Below are 19,791 nucleotides of genomic sequence, written 5' to 3' on the forward strand. Positions count from 1 at the left end.
AGTTCCTTCTTTACTGTCCCCAGCCTGAGACAGAGCTCAGCAGACTCATAGAGAACTTTCCCTCCCTTTGTTTAAAATAAAGTTCCTTGTGTAAGCAGAGTCAGGATAAGCTCTACCCTGACATCTGGTGGAAAGAATTTCAGAGAGTGTATTTGCATAGGCACGCCTACCCCATCCCAGGCTGCCGAGCTGTGGGACTGCTTTGTGACAAATGACTCAACCTCAGTGGGGTGGTACTTGCTAGACAAGGGATATGGGTTCCAAAACCCAGTGACTTGAGAAAGGCTGGGGACAGGTATCTGTGCCTGGTGGTGCAGTCTCCTTGTGGAGCCAGAAGCACCAGTTCTACCCCTTCCTCTCTCCACTGTGGAATGTCAGAGTTGATTTTTTATTCCCTTAAGAATCTAGATACAGGTTACTGAGCGGAACTCACTTTGGGCTAATGGTGCACTAGCACTGGGGCTCCCCTACTATGAGCTGAAATTACTAAAGAGCTGAAATTACTGAGCTGAGAGCACTGAGTACTGTGCTAACTAGTGGGCGAGCCTGAAGCTATACTGTGGAACAGAGCAGCTGGTGGAGTGGAGCAGTTTGTGGGGATGGCTGGAGCGGATCACGGGACAGCTGGTGGAGCAGAGCGGCTGGCAGAGCGGAGTAGCTGTGGGACGGGTGGAGCGGCCCACAGAGTGAGCGGAGCCGAGCAGTTTGCAGGGACAACTGGAGCAGCTCACAGGACAGCTGGTGGAGCAGAGCAGCTGGTGGAGCGGAGCAGTTTGTGAGGACGGCTGGAGGAGCAGAGTGGAGCGGCTGGTAAAGTGGAGCAGTTCGTGGAGAAGGCGGGAGCAGAACCCACGGAGAGGCAGGGCAGTTGGCCCCAGACCACGTAAGGTGCCCCTTTCTACCCAGGCTGGGAGGAAGGACCTCTGCAGATAGACTCTCGAACTTTGGGGCTGCACTGACCCAGGACAGAGACTTTTGGATTGTGGGACTTTTGGGACTGTGGGTGATTTGGGGGTTGCTGGACTCAAGAGCCCAGGAAAGAGGACAAAGCCCAATTTCCTGGGGTGGGTCTTTGCTCACGGTTTGGTCTATGAACTCTAGTTGAGGTGTTTTCCCAATTTAGTGTTTGTTGTTTATCTCATGTAATTAAACCTTTTCTGCTACACCGAGACTCTGTGTTTGCAAGAGGGGAAGCATTGCCTCTTTGAGGCGCCTAGGGGTGTGTGTAAGATTTTCCCAGGTCACTGGGTGGGGGCTCGAGCTGGTTTGGCATTGGGTTATTGAAACGGAACCCCTGGATACTGAACCCGGCCCTTGTTGCTGCCAACTCAGAGGGGCAGAAGGGTTACACTTGTTAGCTTAACTTCCAAGTAGTAGTTAGATACCACTTGCCCTATCTCTTGTCTCCAAAAAAGAAGAAAAAAAAAACCTTTCTTGTTCCTGTCAGCGGCAGCCACTTCTGACATGCCTGGCTCCCCAGATTTTCCACGATGCCATTCCCATCTCAGATGGCTACTCGAAATGTATAAAATGCTTGGAGGAATCTCACATCCCTAAAAAATGTGCCTACTGCAGCAAACTGAAATCCAGGACACGTAAGGACAGAGAGTGAGACTCAAAATGCTCTTCCAAAAAATGGCAGCCTCTCTCACCCATAAAGGATACACCAAGAGCTAAAAGTTTGCTGGGCAGGTCTACAACCTCCCTCCTGGCATTTCCGTGACTCAGCACTTTTGACATGCCGGGCTCTTCTGGTGCCACGCAAAACCCACCTGTGGCTGTGGCAGTAGCACAAAACACCAGTGGCCAAGGCTTCGGGCTTCCAGCTGCCTGTTTCTCACACAGCACTGTTCAGCACCGCGAAGGATGCGGTGCAATACATATTAGCCTGCCTGGCCCTCCGCAGCCTGTTCTCATTCTGCCGGCACCGTCATCCTCTGAACTTGCCGGCACTGATACAAGGCTCAAGACAGCAGTGCAGATGAACCCTCCTGCACAGCAAATTCCTCTCACACAGCCCTCACGACACAGGTGCTGCGGCACTGCAATTTATTCAGTCAAGGGACCTGCAGGTGTCGCTTATCCTTCAGTCAGCACTACTTCTTTCCGGACTCTCACACAAGGTCCGGACAGCTTTGTCCTGCTAACTCACACTTCTCCAGTGATGAGGAATCTGTGCTGCAGGGAGACTTTTCACCCTATCAGGTCTCCCATTCAGAGACCCCAATCAACATGGGTCATAAAAAAGCTACCTTGTCCTACTCCCAGGATCCCGCCCATGGTATATAAACCCGTGCATGGCACCACTCATGCCCTTCCCACCACAATGGCAATATTGGGCTCCATGAGCACTTTATACTCGGGATCACACTCATTATGCCACCAAAGGCAGGGGTGAGACCTGCTCGGTACCACCAGTAGACGAATCTGCCACTGAGTCACGATATCAGGCAGTCCCTTCACATCTGCAGGACCAATCACAGTCCACCTCCTCCAACCCAGTAGACCCAGTAGTTACACCAGACGAAGCATTACTTCCTCCTCCCCTGATGTCTTCGGATGATGTCTCAAAATATCAGGACCTCTTTAAAAGAGTCACAAATGTGCTAATGATTAACCTGGAAGACGTTCCTGAACAACAACATGAGTTAACCCACATCCTGCAACCATCTCCTTCTTCCAGGATTGCATTATCTATCAACACAGCCCTCATGGAACCTGCCAAAGCCATGTGGCAAACACTGGCTGCAAGCCTACCTATCTGCAAGCGAGCAGATCCCTTCCAAAAGTTCTGAATTCCTTTCACTCATCCGGTGCCAAATTTGCTGGTAGTAGAATCAAAAGAACAAACACCAGTCTCTCCACTCCACCCCATCTGGCAAGGACAGGAAGTGATTAGATCTGCTCAGGTGTTAGGTATACACGTCTTCCACATTACAATTCTGGATAGCTAATTATACAGCCGTTCTGGCAAAATATGACCACAAAAACTATAGTAAAGTCATGGACTTTATTGATGACATTCCAGAGAAAAAGAAACAACAATTTACAGCCATAGTTTCTGAGGGACAAATCATCTCCCGTATCACTCTTCAGGCTGCCCTCGATGCGGCCAGTACTGCAGCAAGATTCGCTGCCACAGTAGTTGTGATGCGCTGAAGTTCATGGCTCTCGTCTTCTTCCATTCCTCAGTAAGTCCAAAGTGCCATTGAGTATCTCCACTTCGATGATGACAAACTCTTTGCCTCCAGGACGAATGATGTACTTCATTCCATGAAGGACTCAAGGGCAATTCTCCAGTCTCTAGGAATCCAAACCCTTACAACCAGAAGGAGACAATGTAGACACCAACCTTACCAACATCCACGCTACCCCACATATGCCCATCGGTCTCATAGAGCACATAAGCAATAACAACAGCAGCAATGCCAGAGACCCAACACTGCCATCTCAACTCATCAACAGCATCTCAACCCCCTCTGACAAATAAGCAAATTTGAAGCCTTGGTCAAGGGTTTAGAAAATACTATTCCCAATTCAGCACTGACATCACCTGCCCCTGTTTTTGGATACCGCCTATGCCCATTCTCCCATAAATGGCAAAACGTTACCACCAACAAGTGGGCTATAGAGGTCATCACAATTGGCTATTCAGTTCCTTTCCTATCCTTGTGTCCCACCCATCCACTCTCCCTGTCCCTCTTCAGAGACCCCTCTCACGAGCAACTGCTCCTCCAAGAAGTACATCTCCTGCAATTGGGAGCAGTGGAAGTCGTGCCCAAAAAAACACAGGGGAAAAGGTTTCTGCTCCCATTACTTTTTAACAGAAAACAAAATGGGGATGGTGACCGATTCTAGACCTCAGGAGGCTCAACAAGTTCATCAAAAAGCAAAAGTTCAAAATGGTTACCTTCACCACCATAATCCCAGCGCTGGAGCAGGGCAATTGGTTTTCAGCCCTCGACCTACAGGACACCTATTTTCATGTGACTATACATCCGGCCCACAGACATTTTCTTTGTTTTACCCTAGGTTCAACACATTTTCAGTACATGGTGTTGCCCTTCAGCCTATCCACTGTCCCCCATGGTTTTTTTTTCCAAACTCCTAGCTGTCATCACTGCCTACCTCAGGAAACAGGGTTATAATATTTCCTTACCTCTATGACTGTCTCCTCAAAGCCTGAACATTTGACAAAGCTCTTCGATCCACACAGTTGACCGCCGAATGCTTCCTGTCCCTCAGTTTACAAATAAACAGAAAAAAATCCACCTTATCTCCTACTCAACAACTGGAGTTCATAGGAGCACACCTCAATTCCCAGAAGGGAATAGCATCTCTCCCGCTCGACCGTTTCAACACCATAAAACTCCTGGTCACAAAACTTTGCAGAAGTCCTCAGGTCACTGCTCGGAACTGCCTACAACTTTTAGGCCCCATGGACTCGTGTACTTTTGTACACCTATACATGAGGTGCTTCCAAGCTCGAATGGCCATGGTTTACAGACTGAACGTACACATTCTAAACAAGCCTCTATCCATACCCTTCAGAGTCAAGGATGCCCGTTCCTTCCAAACTTTGCTCAGGAGTCCCTTTTCTCCAGGATGCTCCATCCATTGTAATGACTACCGATGCATCTCTCACAGGATGGGGAGTACACATGTCCCACCATACAGCCCAGGGACTATGGTCTCCCATCAAAACATCCCTACATATAAACGTCCTAGAACTTTGAGCCATACGCAACCCCTGCCACCATTTCCCCCCATTCATTCAGAACCAACATGTTTGAATAATGACAGACAACATCACCTGCATGTTCTATATAAATAGACAGAGAGGTGTGCAATTTCACTCACTTTGCACAGAAGCTAAGAAGCTCTGGAATTGGTGTCTCATGCACAACATCCAGATATCAGACACCTACCTGCCCGGGACCCTGAATATTGCTGTGGATGAACTAAACAGACGATTTCCTTGGGATCATGAATGGGAGATAAACAAGTTGGCCATACGCAACATATTCCACATTTGGGGCTACCCAACACTGGACCTCTTCATGACTGTGAAGAACAAGAAATATCCTGAATTTTGCTCCAGAGCGGGACTGGGCAAAAATTCCCTAGGAGATGCATTCATGATCTCATGGGATCAAGACTTAATGTACGCATTTCCCCTGATACCACTTCTTCACAGGGTTCTGACAAAGATACAAACAGTTTGTGCCATGGTAATTCTGATTGCCCTGTCATGACCCAGACAACCATGGTATCTGTTCCTTACCAGAATGTCAAGTCGCCCACCGATTCCATTGCCGCTCACTCCAAACCTCCTATTGCAGCAACACGGCCGATTTCTCCACCCCAGCCTATCCGTGCTTCACCTCAAAGCTTGGTTCCTACATGATTCTCACAAAATGAACTAGCATGCTTAGAACAGGTTCAAAGAGTTCTCTTACACAGCAGAACACAATCTACTCGGCTCACCTAGCTCCGAAAGTGGAAGTGATTCACACAATGGTGCTCGACCAAACAAACTCCTCCCACTTCCACACCTCTTCCATTAATACTTGACTACCTCTTAGACCTTAAGCAGTCTGGCCTTTCTTTCAGCTCCAATCAAAGTCCACTTAGCTGCTATTACTACTTTTCACCACAGATCGACAATACCTCTGTTTTTGCCCATCCAATCACCAAGGGTTTTCTCAAAGGGTTCCAATCCCTATATTTGGACATTAAACCCCCTACCCCTCCATGGGACCTCCATTTAATATTAACATGCTTGACTCAACAATTTTTAGAGCCACATGCTCTCTCTTATACCTGTTCATGAAAACAGAATTTTTAGTGGCAATCACCTCCACCAGACACACAGGAAAAATAGCAGTGCTCATGGCGGACCCACCATACACAATATTTTTTAAGGGCAAAGTTACCCTCCAACTGCACCTCAAATTTATTCCAAAAGTGCATTCGTCCTTTCACATCAATGAACCTATACACCTACCAACCTTCTTCCTCAAACCACATGCAAAGTCCTTTGAATCCATGATGCATACATTGGATGTACACAGGACTCTGTCCTTTTACTTGGATAGAATCAAATCTCTTAGGAACTCCTCCAGACTCTGTCTTCATTATGGAGCGATCCAAAGGGACACCTATTTCTATCCAGACACTTTCCAACTGGATCTCCAGTTGTATCCGACTGTGATATCAAATAAAGGATGCAACTCCTCCAGCCTTCATCAGAACTCACTCCACTAAATCTGAAGCTACTTCTTTGGCTTTTCTATGCCAAGTTCCTCTGGCTGACATTTGTAAAGCAGCCACTTAGATGTCTGAACATGCATTTGTTAAGCATTATGCATTACTCAAGGCCCTCTTACTGATACGTGGTTGGGCAGAGCTGTATTATCTACCATATTCCTACCAGATCCAAAGTCCCTACCTCCTTGAGATACACTGCTTTTAAGTCACCTGGAGTGGAGCACCCAGAGGAACATCTCTCGAAGAAGAAGAGGAGGTTACTCACCTGTGCAGTAACTGACATTCTTTGAGATGAGTGTCCCTGTGGGTGCTCCACTACCCACCCTCCTCCCCTTTACTTCAGAGTTGGGGTAGCCTCCATTGTAGAGAAGGAACTGAGAAGACCAGTCACACATGCATATTATTAAGGCCTGCTCAATGCATGGGGCAGGCTCTGCACGTGCACTATCGGTATGAGTACTGCTGTCAAAATCTCTGAGCGAAGGCATGCCAACACCTGGAGTGGAGCACCCACGGGGACACTCAGCTCGAAGAACATCAGTTACTACATAGGTGAGTAACCTCCTCTTCCATTGACCTAGGTACCATCTCTGGTGGAGGTAGATTATCTTTGCCGACTGGAGAATCCCTTCTATAGGCATGAGTAGTGTGTACACTGAATAGTGGCACAGCCATAGCCCATCACAGCTGTCTCCTGTGTCTCTCTGAGGTGTAGGAGCCATGCTAATTCTCTGTTTCTCAACTTGAGAATCAGGATAATTCCTGCTGGTTTAGCTTGATGTCTTTACTGCAAATATATAAATTGAGGTAAACCCACATTCCTTAGTCTAGGATGATCTGTTTATCATCTTTATCTAAGCTAGACTGTCTGGTCTTAAACATGTTCTAGTAACATGGAGATATACCTATCTCATAGAGCTGGAAGGTACCCTGAAAGGTAATCAAGTCCAGCCTCCTGTCTTCACTAGCAGAACCAAGTACTGATTTTGCCCCAGATCCCTAAGTGGCCCCCTCAAAGATTGAACTCACAGCCCTGGGCTTAGCAGGCCAATGCTTAAACCACTGAGCGATCCCTCAAACTCATAACTTCACATATAATGTTAACAGATGCATTTTGCAATTATATTAATAACCAATATGTTGTTAGATTTTATATTATACTGCATAAGGTATGTTTTCTACAGATGTTATTGCAGTAGTGTGTAGAGTGTGAATACAGAGGTGCCTGGGGTCACAACAGGGTTCATAATGGATAGGTAGCTGCAGACATTTTGGACTTGTTCCTCCAAGTCCTTACCATGCAGATGGTAGTTAGTTTCATTCTAATTCCAGTGTATGCCCTGCATGGGCACAAATAAGCACTAGGGCAGGCATAGTCCTGCCATTGAGCAGTGTTATTGTGTCTCATGCCCCATACACGCACACTCCCTGTTACTCGGAAGTGTGCAGGATAAAATAAGTGGAAATCAGTTGATGAAGAATAGGCATAAAGTAGGAGATCTGAGCTCTTAATGAGATATTTAGTGTGAGTCTGAACCAAGTCAGAATAGTATTTATTTGTTATAATTTTACCAGAGGCATCTTTGTTATATGTTTAGTGACTCCAGGCCATAATGTCCACAGGGCTCTGTTTGATTATTTAGTAGTAATGAGAGTTTTCATATTTAATATATATGGGGTTTTAATCCTTTTTGTAAAGTTAATGTGGGCATTTTATTACAAATTACTTTCTTCTCACCAGTTAATATCCATTCACTAGGTCGAATCATAAATGTTTGACTTATTTGGTTTCCATGTGCCAGTACTTTATCTATAGCTGCATTCTGGGGCTGATATCCTGTTCTGTTTTCCTGCGGATAAATTATGAGTTGAAAATGGTGATAATGCTGATTGCATTGGTGGGCTACAACGTCATCCTCCTGCACACTCATGGCTCCACACTGGATGATTACAGCAAATTCCTGTATGCAAGGGCACCTATGAAAAGGTAGGTTGGTTATTTTAGCACGCTACTAGGGGAAGGGCAATTAATACTATTGCTTGTGTAGTGGAGCAGAACAGAGCTTGATTTTTTTTGGAAAAATATATATACATCTACAAATCCCAATTCAAGGATAACTGACTCCTGTGTACCAAATATATGATTTGATTGTATATGTAACAGTATTAGAATAAAAGAAATAAACCTGTTCAGACTGCATAAATCATCTAATGTTTGCACTATATTATGGTTTGATTTGTATTGTCATAAAAACATTAGACATTAGTTCTTTGTTACCTGAACCCTATTAAAATGTAGTTTTTTGCAAGCAAACAGAGCATCTTTTTTTTCCAGAATTAGGGCATTTGTCTTAAATTGTTAATGATTTAATACATGCATCTCAGAGCATAGAGAGGTTTTTGTATGCAGAAACTACTCCGAGAGGGGGCAAAGGAATGGGTGTAATTGAGAATGACTTCTTAAGTGGATGAATATGTAGCTTGCATTGAGTTAGTTGGGTCTTTGCTGTGGGCATGATAATTTTGTCCCTAACCTCCCTGTTACAGTGTAGAAAGGGAATGTATTACTTCTACCCAATCTTTTTTAAAAAATAAATTCTTATAAAGATAGCATATGTAGGCAGCGCATATGCCATGGTAGAAAACCATGAGTGCTTTGAGTAAAATTCCAGTACTTTTCCTTCTAACTCCCTTCACTGATCCAGGTCTTAAGGCATTAGGATTACCATGGAATAAGAAAGCAGCAAAGAATCCTGTGGCACCTTATAGACTAACAGACGTTTTGGAGCATGAGCTTTCGTGGGTGAATACATGCATCTGACGAAGCGGGTATTCACCCACGAAAGCTCATGCTCCAAAACGTCTGTTAGTCTATAAGGTGCCACAGGATTCTTTGCTGCTTTTACAGATCCAGACTAACACAGCTACCCCTCTGATACATGGAATAAGAATCTGAATAGAATAGTGAGACTTACACTTTGCATTTTCAAAGGTAAACAGAAACACAATGCAACACAAAAATGGGGGATTGAGGAGATGTATTCATATACACAGTATAATACAGACCACACGTGTATAGTTGACATCCCTGTGATATATTGCAGAACCATTTGATGTGTTACATTTCTCATACACCTTTGACTACCCACACTTTGCTACTAAGGTTGTGTTTACACTAGCATTTTTCTTAAAACTTTCCCACCAGTGAGAACAACGGGGCTTGTGATGTAGATCAGCTTCTGGAAGTGTAGACCAATTCCCTCTTCATACATTTTCTCATCTCCAAGGATCTGAGGATTTTAATAAGCTGTCCAGGGGAGGTGGTTAGTGTGGTTCTTGCCTTTTGTGGTTCTGAGCTTGAGAAGCCTCTTGGTGCCTTATGATTTCATTTAACTTTTTCACACTCATGAGATGTGGTTAGTCACTATATGGAATCAGAATATAGTACTGCCATCACAAACTCTCTCTGCAGTCTACTTAAACCAACATATTGAAAAGCAATTAGAAACTGTCCTTTAACAGGCAAAAAAAAGCATTATATATATATAAAATTTAAAATTATTCTCCAGTTTACATTGTACAGTCAGGAAGCAGGGCCCATTATATAAATAAATGCAGTAGTACAGCTTTAATATTCCAGAAAACAATAAAGCAATTTATATTAAAGTTTTTTGTTTGATTACTAAAAAGTTATGCAAAGGATTTTACAGCACAGAAATGAGGAGAGGAAACCAAGACTGTGATTAAGTATTAAGATTTCAGATTTATTTTTTCCTTTTTGAGCAATTCATTTTAGCTGTGTTTCTGTTTTACAGGCCAGGAATATTGAAAGATCTGAAGACAATGGGTTCTGTGTCTCTCTTTATATTCTTCGTGACATTACTAGTTCTCGGTAGACAGGTATGAAGCATGGTTTTTCCATCTACTTTACTATATTTGAATGCATATATGTGTTTGTGTCTGTGTTTACATATACACATAGAGTGGTATTATGTAAAAAATTAATGAGATTTCAACCAGCATCCATGATAAACCTTTGATTTCAGCACTTCTGTAATTTTACCTTGGAAAACTATTTTGGCTACAAGATTGTTAGATTACTCTGAAGAAAGGAGTAAGGTGAATGTTTTGGCAAAGTAAAATTTACAGATCATTTTTAAAATTGCCCTGATTTGGAATTTTGAGTTTTATTTAACATTTCTTTGTCTTCCTCTTATTCAAACACCACTTGGTATTACCCCTTCAACCTTCTCATTTAGTTATTACCTTGATAATTCATTGGCTAGAGTTGTTTAATTACAACATATTTTCTTCACAGTTATTACTCATTGATACAGACAAAATGAGACAACTGTGTGATAATTTGATGAAATGTGGAGGCTGCAACTTTATTAAAACTATTAACCAATGGGGGACTACTCCACAAGCTACCTAGTGTAGTAGGGCTGTTCCAGTGGGGATTTTAACTGGGCACCATGACACCTGTTTACCCTCATGCCTGCCCAGGGCCTTAGGCTGGAAGCTGGAGTCCCCAGTCCATTCCTCTCCTCTGCTCAGGAGGTAAGAGAGATGAGATACAGGGAGCCACATGTTACACAGGAAATGGAGGCATACCACCTCATTGTGCAGTGTGATGCTCAGGCCCCACACTCAAGCCAGCCATTAGGCTACAGGGACCTCATATCAGACACATTTTAACCCACCCGCTACACTGGACCCACCATAGTTGCAATACTACATCTACACTGCGCACTTCTTTCAGCAGCATCTATGGTATGCACTCAGGTAGCCCCTCCACCATGGGTTTAAGCAGTACTGTAGACTGTGAGGCACAATTTAGGTGAATTGAGTAGAGACACGCATGTTGGATGTGGGTATGTACCTGAATATATACTCTATAGACACTCTTCTTTCCCAAGCCATGCCTCCCATCTGCACTAGAATACCATTTATTTAAATATTTTTGGATTTTCTACATTTTCAAACATATTGAAATTACAATGCAGAATATAAAGTGTACAGTGCTCACTTTATATTTATTTTTATTAAATATTTGCACTTTAAAAAACAAACAAAATAATATTTTCCAATTTATCTAATACAAGTACTGTAGTGCAATCTCTTTATCATGAAAGTTGAACTTACAAATGTAGAATTAGGTACAAAAAAAAACCCTGCACTCAGAAATAAAACAAAGTAAAACTTTGGAGCCTACAGGTCCACTCAGTCCTACTTCTTGTTCAGCCAATTGCTCAGACAAACAAGTTTGTTTAGATTTCCAGGCGATAATACTGCCTGCTTGTGTTTACAATGTCACCTGAAAGTGAGAACAGGCATTTGCATAGCCCTGTTGTAGTCAGCATCACAAGATATTTACATGCCAGATGTGCTAAAGATTCATATGTCCCTTGATGCTTCAACCACCATTCGAGAGGACATGTGTCCATGCCGATAATGGGTTCTGCTCAATAATAATCCAAAGCAGAGTGGGCCGACGCATGTTCATTTTCATCATCTGAGTCAGGTGCCACCAGCAGAAGGCTGATTTTCTTTTTTGGTGGTTTTAGTATGACCAGATCACAATAGTAAAATATCGGGACACATTGGGGTGCCATCAGCCACGCCCACTGCCCACCCCTGCTCCTTCCAGGCTCCACCCCCACTCTGACCAGGTCCTGCCCCCTCCCCACTCAGCGCCCCCACCATCGCGCCCTTCCTCATCCCCCAGCCCACCACAGGCTTGCTGTGTCCCTCCTCAGTCCCCCACCCACTGCTCGCCTCTTCACCCTCCCCACCCACCGCTCGCCTCCTCACATCCCCTGCCTGTCACTGGCCTGCCGCTCACCTCTTCACCCTCCCCACCCCTGCTCACCTCTTCACCCCCTCACCCACTATGGTGCCGACTTCCCCTTTGTCTGGTGGGTGCTAGCCCACCCCCTCGCCTCTTCTTGCTCCTGCACTGCCCTCACCCCGCCCCCATTCCACCCCCTTTCCCCAAGTTCCTGCCCCGGCCCTGACTCCTCCTCCTCCCTCCTGGATTGTCCTAAGCGCCAACAAACAGCTGTAAGGCAGCGGGGGGCGGAAGCACTGGGAGGGCAGGGGAGGAGCGGGGACACGGTGTGCTTGAGGCAGGGAGAAGGAGGTGAGGAGGAGGGACCTTGGCTGCCAGTGGGTGCAGAGCACTCGCTAATTTTTCCCGGGGAGTGCTCCAGGGCTGGAGCACCCATAGAGTCAGCGCCTCCCTCCCGTTCTCCTCCTTACTGAATATCGGGACAAAAGGTTAATATCGGGACAGTCCCGATTTTATCAGGACATCTGGTCACCCTGCATGATTTGGGTTCTGTAGTTTCCGCATCAGAGTGTTGCTCTTTTACGACTTCTGACAGCATGCTTCACACTTCATCCCTCTCAGATTTTGAAAGGCACTTCAGATTCTTAAACTTTGGGTCGAATGCTGTAGCTATCTTTAGAAATTTCACATTGGTACCTTCTTTGCATTTTGTGAAATTTGTAGTGAAAGTGTCCTTAAAGTGAACAACGTGATGTATTCAGTCTTGTAATTGAAATTGGTATGTTCGAAAATGTAGAAAAACATCCAAAAATATTTCATAAATTTCGATTGGTATTCTATTGTTTAACAATGTGATTAATCGCGATACATTTTTTTAATTGTGATTACTTATTTTTAGTTAATCGTGTGAGTTAACTGCGATTAATTGACAGCCATAATTTTCAGTCATGTAGTGACCCACTGCCTCCCTGCTGCAGGAGCCTCTCTTTGCTGCAGGAAAAGGCTCTGGCAGCAAGAAAAGGCTCTAGCAGCTCCACACTGCTGGAGCCCTCTGCTGCTGTAGATAAGGTCTCTGGCAACAAAGAAAGGCACTGCCAGCTCCCTGGTACTGGAGCCTTCCTCTGTCACAGGGAAAGAGTCTGGCAGCTGCCCACTTCCAGAGTCCTTGCCTGCAACAGGGAAGCAGCAGGCAAAAGCTCAACCAACTCCCCACCGCGAGAGCCTTTCCACGCCACAGATAAAGACTCTAGCCTCAGGGAAAGGTTCCAGAAGCTCCCCCAGCCACAGCCTTTCACTGACCTATGTAGGTATATGTCACAGCTAGCTTTTCACTGTAGCACGAAGCTACATATAACCTACACACGGCCAAAAGTGGCCTTAGCTTTTCTTAGAGCTGACAGCTAAAAAATTATACTTTAGCTGTATACTGTACTTTTGGAGCTGTAGGATGAGGATTTTTCTCCCAGCTAAGCAAGTGTGGGGTTTCTTACAAAGAGGGAGTACCCGCTCTGCTGACGGTGAGCCCCCATTCTCCCACCCCAGCCAAATAAACAAAGAGGGAAGAAATAATTCCTTACACTTGTAAACTTTTTAGAATTAAGCCTAATTGGCACTTACAATATTTTCAGAACATAGTCTATACATCAATTACATATACTGTATTTTGGTATTACAATGTTAAAAATTGTTCCTCTTAACACTTTTTCCAAGTGTCTGTTGTTTTTATCTGCCCACTTAAATCCCATTGCATTACAAAATATTAAAGGGAGGTAGATTTTGATATTGGGTCATGCAAGAGGTGTTTTTCAAGAGCAGAGTTGTTAAGAAGTTTCATAAATTGTCATTATTTAAAAAGTACAGAAGATGGAGAAAAAAAACACTTGGCAATCTATTAGTTGTTGTCAGGCTGGTTTTGAAAAATAAAAGGAATCTCCATGGTCTGATAATGACTTCTGCTATATTTTCTATTAAAATTCTCCATTGATCTAAACCACACAGGTAGGCAACCTTTCAAAAGTGGTGTGCCGAGTTTCCATTTATTCAGTCTAATCAGGGCTGGCTCTACAGTTTTCACCGCCCCAAGCAGCGCACCGAATTGCCGCCGCGGGCAGCAGGGGCAGTCCGTGTGCCCTTAGGGCAGCAGGTGCATTTCTGCGGCAGCAGCAATTTGGCGGCAGCTTCTATGTTTAGCTGAAGCCGCTGCGGAAACGCGCCAGCCGCCCTAAGGGCACACGGACTGCCCCCGCCACCCGCGGTGGCAATTTGGCGCGCTGCCTGGGGACAAAACAAGGGGGACTGCTGCCCCTTGCAGATTGCCACCCCAAGCACCAGCTTGGAATGCTGGTGCCTGGAGCCGGTCCTGACTCTAATTTAAGGTTTCACATGCCAGTAATACATTTTAATGTTTTAGAAGGTCTCCTTCTATAAGTCTATAATATATAACTAAAATATTGTTGAAGATGAAGTAAATAAGGCTTTTTAAATGTTTAAGAAGCTTCATTTAAAATTAAATTAAAATGCAGAGCCCCCTGGACCGGTGGCCAGGACTCAGGCAGTGTGAGTGCTACTGAAAATCAGCTTGTGTGCCACCTTCAGCATGCATGCCAGAGGTTGCCTACCTCTGATTTAAGGAAATAAGCACAGGTCTTGATTTGTATCTCCATCTCTTCCACTGATAATCCTTAATAAATCTATGCACTCCACAATCTTCGTTCAGTAAGAACTCATACCACCATTCCAAGGGGGACTGACATGATTTACCCCATATTCCAGGTATTGTAACTGTGGATTAGAGAGTTTGAGAGGTATGCCAAGGCTTGAATAGGAACTTTGTGGCTGAGCTAGGAAGAAAACCTTGATAACTGATATAATAGACTCATATCTTATCCTCAAGACCATATTGCTTTACATAAAAATTACCTTACATACACTTTATTTAGTTAAACCAACTGTAAAATTGAGCTAATCATGCTTACCCAAATTTGTAAAGTGCTTTGCTTTATAATATACCATGGAAAAACACTAGGAAAGCACAAAAGCTTATTAGCTGAACTAAGGCACAGAGAAATCCAGTGCCTTTACTGAGATGCACAGTGGCATAGTGGTTTAGGTGTAAGCTGTAGATTCTAATCTTGGGTCAGTCTCTTACTAGTACTTCTCTATATCAAACCTTATTACGTCTAGCGAGCTCCCTCTGTAGACCTGTGTTCTTTAAAAATAAAGGCAACACTTTCTCTCCTCACCTTTCTGTTGTACACAAAGTCAAGAGTCACAGCTAAGAAAGTAGCTGATCCCTGTTCCAGGAAAACTGGGTCTCTTCAGTGTTCAGAGGATTCTGTACTTGCAGGGACCCCTCTTGTGAGGTTTGCAAGACATTCACAAATCCCTGTGTGGGTACGTTCAGGAGATACCTCTGACTAATAGGTGAAAGTAGGAAACTCTTAGTTTCTACATTTTCCATAAAAATAACAAGATTTAATAGGATTTTTACTTTGTTATATATAACACTGGTTATACTGTGGAAATGCTAATAAAAATGAACATTAAAAACAAGTAAATACAAATAAAACATCTGAGACTAGCTGGTCCTTTGTTTCTAAAATTGACTAATAAATATAAATACATGGCGGAAGAGGGATAGATTCACAAAGGGGATGAAGGCATTGCAACACCTAGCCCCTAGGCAGCCAGCCATCCAGTGAAGTTCAGAGCCCTAGGGTGCTCAGGCTTCTCTGCATTATCCTGGGAGAGTTACCTGACTGATTAACAAGGGGATTCCCAGAAGCCAGCAAGCTGAGTGGGGAGCCACCTAACCTAGCTGGGAGTGAAATGCTGAGGAGAGGCGTGGGGCTTCACAAAGGTTCTTTGGCACCTAGCTCTCATTGATCTGGGCCTGAGGTGCCTGACTGACAGATCAGAGAGAGGCAGTTGTAAACCCTTTCCTGGATCTAGGCTCCTAAACCTGGTCAGCCATTTCTTACAATAAAATGGGAGAGATCCATCCCATTATAGCCAATAATGTGGTTACGTTATTTGCCTAGGTTGTGGGAGAGTCAAGTTCCTGCCCCAATAAATATTTAACTACAGTATTTATACAAAGTAGAACAGCTTTAACAAGAGAGACTGAGCCAATAGCTTGGCAGTTAGGGCACTCACCAGGGAGTTCGGAAAATGGGGTTCAAGTCCCTGCTCCAAATCAGGTTGAATAGGAATTCAAAACTGGATCTCCCATGTTTCAGATGAGTGCCTTGGTTACTGGATGGACTAGGGATGGACACATTCTCCTTCCCGACCTTCTTGCTTCCAGCTGTCTTTTGTGTGGTTGGGTATGCTCTGAGTACAACACACATGAGATAGGTGGGAGAACGCCAGGTCTGAGAATCCTGCGGGGACTAAGGTATGAGCGAGAGCTCTGAACAGCTAGTTAGCTGTGTGGCATCATCAGAGTTCGTTGGTTTTACGCATGTCCACCAGTGGAAACGTGGGCACCTACAGTGTTAGGCAGAAGCTGAGTGATGTCTTTGTGGTACCTAAATGTTGGACTTAGGCAACTAACTGCCTCTTTAGGTGTCCTTCATGAATCTAGTCCAGAGAGAATGCATTTTTAGTGTACAGTATGTTAGCAGTATTTTCTCACACTTCTTGTTAAATTCACAGCTACTTTTGATTATGTATCTTTGTTCACAAAATCAAAGTTCTCATCACAATATTACTGTGGCATCTTAGATTTAAAGAGATAAGTAATAAAGCAGTAAATAAATGATTTATTTAATACAAACCTTAAACAAACTAGAAAACTTTTTGAAGACTATAGTTCACATAGTACCTAGTTTGACCCAGTCTTTTCAACGCAGATGTTTGATATCATATGAAAATTAAAATTTGATAGAATATATAGAATTCATGGCTTCAAAATTCTGTTTCAGCTTTTGAGTTTACTTTTAACTAGCTTATGGCAATCACTGTGGCATTTCAGGTTTTTAATAGACTTATTCTGCATTATCATACTTAGTGGCCTTTTCCTTTGTCATCCTTATTAGGAACCACCTAGGTAGGAAAGTATGTTTGTTTTTCATTGTAAATTGACACTTCCTTAATATGATTGCAACAAGGAGTTGAAAGAGTAGTTCTTTTAATTGGACAGTATAAAATAGGTATTCTAGAAAAGTGACTGCTGCCTTTTGCATAATGAGGTCAATTTTGAAACAAGATTGTTCATAAACTGATTCTTTGTAATAAGGAATTGTCATTTGGTGGTAAGGATGACTGCAGAATGTCAATAATAGAATCCTAGAAAAGGTGAATTGTGTACAGGTTCTCTGTTCCTTTAAAAACTGCCTCTGTACACACTTAACTATTCCCACTCTACTTTCCTTTGTTTACCATTTGAAAACACTCAATAGCAATATGTATAGCTTCTTCAGAAGCTGTAGATTCTTTGCTTGTTCTGCATCACTACCCAAGTAGTTCCAGCTTTAGTTTGGACAGCATGATCCTGCTGAAATGCTAAGACCAATTTTACTTTCATGAATAAAGGTGTTCTCCTTTTGGTTGCAGAGACATTATACTTCTAGTGTCCAGTTTAATTTCAACCTACATTCTTCCTCCCACAGTAGATATATCAAAGTAGATAAGTTAATTAATCTTACAGTTTCTCTTTTTGTTTTGTAACTAAAATATGTGCATAGTACTTGGTTCTCACAATCCAGCCTGTCATTGGTATCTAAAGCCAGATTTAATCCATTGATCTATATATGTTAAACTGAGGCATGGATTTTTTCTGCTATTTGCTTTTAGAGTTTATATTCACAGACATCCTTTTCACTCCACTGTCATTTATCTGCATATCCTTAGAAACCACATAAAATCATTGTAATAATATTTGGGTTCCTCATTCTACTGTTTTAACATCTTAGACTGTAGCCTCAACATGACAACTATGCATCAGTTCATACTGTGATAGCACTCTTCTATCCAGAAGCACTGTGTGCATTTTTCTGTGAAAGTTTACTAAGATTACTAAGTAGTAGTTGATGAATGCATCAAATTATTTCCATAATCTTGTTCTTTAGTGCAATGTCTAGGGGTCTTTTTCATACCTCACACCCCTTTTTTAATCTGGTAGAACTCCACTGACTACATTGGAATTGCTGTTGACTTATACCAGTCTAAATTAGATCATAATCAGGCCCATATAGTCTTTACTGTACAGATTTTGAAAATTTCACTGTTATCCATTTTGGAGATGTTTGCACAGATTTTCCATTAGAGTAACATATTTTGGGATTAAACCCAAGGTATTATTTCTATATTACATTTAAAGTCACTATGATAAAAATTGCCAAATTTGCAACATCCCACAATAACCCCAACACAACAATCTTAATTCCATAGTATTGTGAATTGTCTAGATTTAGGAATTTCTACTGTCCATATCTATCAAGGTAGATGCCAGTATGCAGAGGGTCTAGTTATAACAGAAAAAATTCCTTCTCATGGCATGACATTGTGCAAGAGTCAGAAAGCCACTAAATAAAATAAAATTTTTCAGCTACATACATGCTTATTGCAGAGTCACAAGAAAGCAGTGAAGAGACTTAGGACAGCATGGGAAATGAGAATGAAGATGCTATGGTGAAAAAGAAAAAATATATACTATATACTGTAATCTACTCTTATGGTGGGATTTAAGACAGGACAGCATCACAAAAAGAAACCTCCCAAAAGCAAACCTGTCAAAGAGCTACAACCATTTCTGCTACTAGAAATAAATGGTATTTGAGAAGAATCTGCTCTACTACTTATATCTCTAGTTTAGTGGGCAAACAAATTTGTTTGCAGCATAGGCCTTGTCATTTTAGGTATTGTTCTTAGGGCTGCCCAAAAATCTTTATATACACTTTAGGGGAGAAGAAAAACTCTGATATGCATATTTTAAAAGTGATTTAAAAATAAAAAATGTTAGGATATACAATTTGATGTGCAGCTTAATTAAAAAGATTTTAAAATAGCTAATTTTAAAAATCCAGCTTGACTGTATCCCTTTAATATTTTCATTTTTGTTATTCTTTTGCTTTATGAAACTTTGTCCATACTCAGAATAAAGATTAATATTATGTTACACTGCTAGTCTCTGTGTACTGATCAACTGTCTGATTTTTGCTGTAGTACATCCTCTTTATCAGGCTGATTGAACCAAGGAAGATGAATATTAGTGTAGTGTATACAGATAGTTCCTCTTAACTATCTCATGTTTCAAAATGTAGTTGTAGCCGTGGTGAGCCAAGGATATTAGAGAGACGAAATGGGTGAAGTAATATCGTGTATTGGACCAACTTCTGTTGGTGAGAGAGACACTGTACCTTGAATAGTCCGTTAGAATATGTGCTACTTAATTATGTATGCTAAACAATTTGTTCAACTTTCCATTTAGCTGTGGTGCTCAGAGTATATTTCCCAGACCTGAAGAAGAGCTCTGTGTGGCTTGAAAGCTTGTCTCTCTCACCAACAGAAGTTGGTCCAATACAAGATATTACCTCACCCATCCTATCTCCCATGTTACAAAAGAAATCCAGTGTTTTAGACCCCAGTTTGCCTCCATCCCAAGCAAGGTAGAAGTTACCTTATTTAGTAATTCGAAATTCTTTTTCTCATAAATTTTTAATTGTGAAATGAAAGACACAAAAAGCATGGTTGGGTAAAAAAAGTAAATTCCCTATCATTTAAGGAAT

At 42.7% G+C, this 19,791-nt stretch overlaps 1 protein-coding gene and 1 long non-coding RNA gene across 4 annotated transcripts in view; one reads left to right on the forward strand and one right to left on the reverse strand.

Moving 5' to 3' along the window:
• ADCY2 (adenylate cyclase 2) overlaps positions 1 to 19,791 on the forward strand; it is a 459,805-nt gene that overhangs the window by 419,744 nt on the left and 20,270 nt on the right. For all 3 annotated transcript variants that reach the window (XM_030551678.1, XM_030551679.1, XM_030551680.1), the window contains 2 exons: positions 8,073 to 8,257; positions 10,086 to 10,170. In XM_030551678.1, coding sequence (XP_030407538.1) covers positions 8,073 to 8,257; positions 10,086 to 10,170 — 270 coding nt within the window. The remainder of the gene's footprint in view (positions 1 to 8,072; positions 8,258 to 10,085; positions 10,171 to 19,791) is intronic.
• Positions 16,250 to 19,791, reverse strand: part of LOC115646150 — a 38,740-nt gene continuing 35,198 nt past the window's right edge. The window contains exon 3 of the long non-coding RNA XR_003998954.1: positions 16,250 to 16,642. This is a non-coding gene — a long non-coding RNA (uncharacterized LOC115646150). The remainder of the gene's footprint in view (positions 16,643 to 19,791) is intronic.

This window comes from Gopherus evgoodei, chromosome 2 (assembly GCF_007399415.2).
Source record: "Gopherus evgoodei ecotype Sinaloan lineage chromosome 2, rGopEvg1_v1.p, whole genome shotgun sequence".
NCBI classification, from domain to species: Eukaryota; Metazoa; Chordata; order Testudines; family Testudinidae; genus Gopherus; species Gopherus evgoodei.